Here is a 2,514-nt window from a genome sequence, read left to right as displayed (position 1 = left end):
CACTGTCACCTCCCGGGTGTCCCCTGCCCTGAACCACAACGCTGGAGCAAAGGAGACCCCAGCGCCCACTCAGAAATACCTCAGCCCCAAGGACTTTCCACCCCGGTGCACTGAGGTCCGTGGGGCACAGGGATGTCCCCGGGCCCCCCTGCCATGCCCAGGGGTCCCCACCATGACCCTGAGTCCCTTCCTGGGCAGTCAGTGGTGAGGGTGTGGGTTGCAAAAATCTCCCCTTTTCCTTCCAGCAACCACTGACCTCCCCTGGGAGCGTCTGTTCCTCCCGCGGATCCAGCGTCCCCGGATCGCCCTCCAGCATCGTGGTGAGAGTTGACTCACCTCTCCCCATCATCCCTCCATCCCTGGGGTGAGGGTATCCCTGCCCAAACCCACCACTCCCAGTGGGGCCACGGAGAATGCCAGCCCCAGGAAAGCCCACCCCATTCCCCAATGTTGCCTTTCTGCACCCAAAAACGAAGGTGCTTTTCCTTCCTTCCAGGCCAAAATGGACAACGAGGTTCTGGGCTACAAGGACCTGGCTGCCATCCCCAAGGACAAAGCGATCCTGGACATCGAACGCCCCGACTTGATGATCTACGAACCCCATTTCACCTACTCGCTCATGGAGCATGTGGAGCTGCCCCGGAGCCGAGAGGTGAGGGTGTCCTGGGACCACCGACACCCCCTGGTTGTCTTGGGGGTCAATGGAGGGGAAGTCCCCCCAGATGGAGGTGTCCCAGAGGGCAGATGTGGGGCTGCTGGAATAAATTTCTTCTTGCCTTCTGCAGCGTTCCCTGTCTCCCAAATCCATCTCTCCTCCTCCGTCTCCGGAGGTGAGTACCCACAGCCCTTGCCCCAACTCTGGGGGCTCCAAGGAGGAGGAGAGGGCGATGCCAAATTGTCGGGGTCTCGATGCTCCCCTACAGGTCATCCGGGAGTGGATTGAGAGTCGGACCCCCAGCAGCACCCCGCAGCCCCCCTCTCGCCAAGGCAGCAGTTCAACCCGGAGCAGTGTGCAGCATTTCCACCGACCGGGTACGTTCCCCTCTAACCCTTCTGGCACTGCCTGCCCCCAAACTCCAGCCCCTTTCCAGGGCTGTGAGCCACCTATTCCCACCCCCTAACCCCTTTTTTCCTTGCAGAGACCGACACGACGGAGCTCAACATATATAAGAAGCCTCCGATTTACAGGCAGAAAGGTGAGCGGGGGTGTCTGTCCCACGGGACGGGGCACAGGGTTCTGCCTCACCCCCTCTGTTCCCCCAGACCACCATTCCAGCGCCCACCATGGGAAGCATCTCATAGAGGACTTGATCATCGAATCCTCCAAGTTCCCGGCGGCGCAGCCCCCAGACCCCAACCAACCCGCCAAGATCGAGACCGATTACTGGCCGTGCCCCCCGTCCCTGGCCGTCGTGGGTAGGTGGGGAATGCGGGCAGGCGAGGGGGCGGGCTCACCCCAGGGGTTTATTTCCACCTAGAGACCCCACAGGATGCTGGGGACGGATATAACATCCCCTTTTTTCCCCCCAGAGACAGAGTGGAGGAGGCGGATGGCCTCCAAGAGAGGGGAGGAGGAAGATGATGACCTGACGGAGGAGATGAAGATCCTGCGGGAGCTCCAGAGGCAGGAGCTGAGCAAGGTCAGGGGCAGAGCAGGCGGGTGGGCACCCTGCGAGGGGCTGCGGATGTGCAGACACTGACCCCCACCCATGTGCCTTCACCCCCAAGGTCACCTCCAACCTGGGGAAGCTGATTTTGAAGGAAGAGATGGAGAAATCTCTCCCCATCCGGAGAAAAACTCGCTCTTTGCCAGACCGGACACCCTTCCACACGTGTATGTGGGATATTCTTCCACATCCCACCCCTTTCTTTCCTCACACACCCCTGCCTGCTCCCACAGGCCCTTGCCATCGCCTCTGACTGTGTCTTGTTCTCCTGTAGCCCTGCACACAGGGAGCTACAAGAGCTCCTCGCTCCCCGCCTCCGGCAGGAGCACCCTCACCCGGGTGAGTGGGCAGGGGCTGCCGGGGCCACGCAGCCTTGGAGGGGTTCCTGGGGGTGGCCCCCGCTCTGATGCTGTCCCCTTCTCCTTGCAGCTGCAGTCAGCAGAGTTTAGCTCGGCAGGCAGCGAGAAGAGCAGTCCAGGTGAGCGTCAGTCCATGGCGTGTGGGTCACCGTGGGGAGATCTGGGGTGTCTTGGGGGATCTGGGGTGTCTCAGGGGATGTAGAGGTGTCCCCAGGGATGGGGAGTGTCACCAAGGATATGGGGATGATCCTAGAGATGGGAGTTGCTGGAGCAAGCCTGGGCTCAGCAGAGGGTGAGAAACCACTTCTTGGGGTTTGTCAACCACCAAGGGGAAGATAGTGGGGGACAATGGGGGTTCCCTCCGGGGCTGAACCCTGCTCCTCTCTGTTTTCCAGGCCTGCAGGTAAGCGCTCGTCCGGCTGCCGGGGTGGAGACCCAGCGAGAGGGTGATGTATGCTGGGGGCTGGGCAGGGGGGACACACAGACAG

The 2,514-nt window shown here is 61.6% G+C and overlaps 1 protein-coding gene across 1 annotated transcript; it reads left to right on the top strand.

Annotated features, from left to right (window-relative positions):
* Window positions 1-245: 245 nt before the first annotated feature.
* Window positions 246-2,429, top strand: DMTN (dematin actin binding protein; the record flags this gene model as incomplete). Its single annotated transcript, XM_009868928.1, has 11 exons — window positions 246-320; window positions 497-652; window positions 786-830; window positions 924-1,032; window positions 1,140-1,196; window positions 1,264-1,416; window positions 1,531-1,640; window positions 1,729-1,834; window positions 1,942-2,006; window positions 2,097-2,145; window positions 2,422-2,429. Coding segments are annotated over 11 exons (933 nt in total), but the record flags the coding sequence as incomplete, so codon positions are not given.
* Between the last annotated feature and the right edge of the window lie 85 nt (window positions 2,430-2,514).

The sequence above is a fragment of the Apaloderma vittatum genome, unplaced genomic scaffold (assembly GCF_000703405.1).
Source record: "Apaloderma vittatum isolate BGI_N311 unplaced genomic scaffold, ASM70340v1 scaffold32704, whole genome shotgun sequence".
NCBI lineage: Eukaryota > Metazoa > Chordata > Aves > Trogoniformes > Trogonidae > Apaloderma > Apaloderma vittatum.
This window is presented reverse-complemented; position numbering and strand designations above follow the sequence as displayed.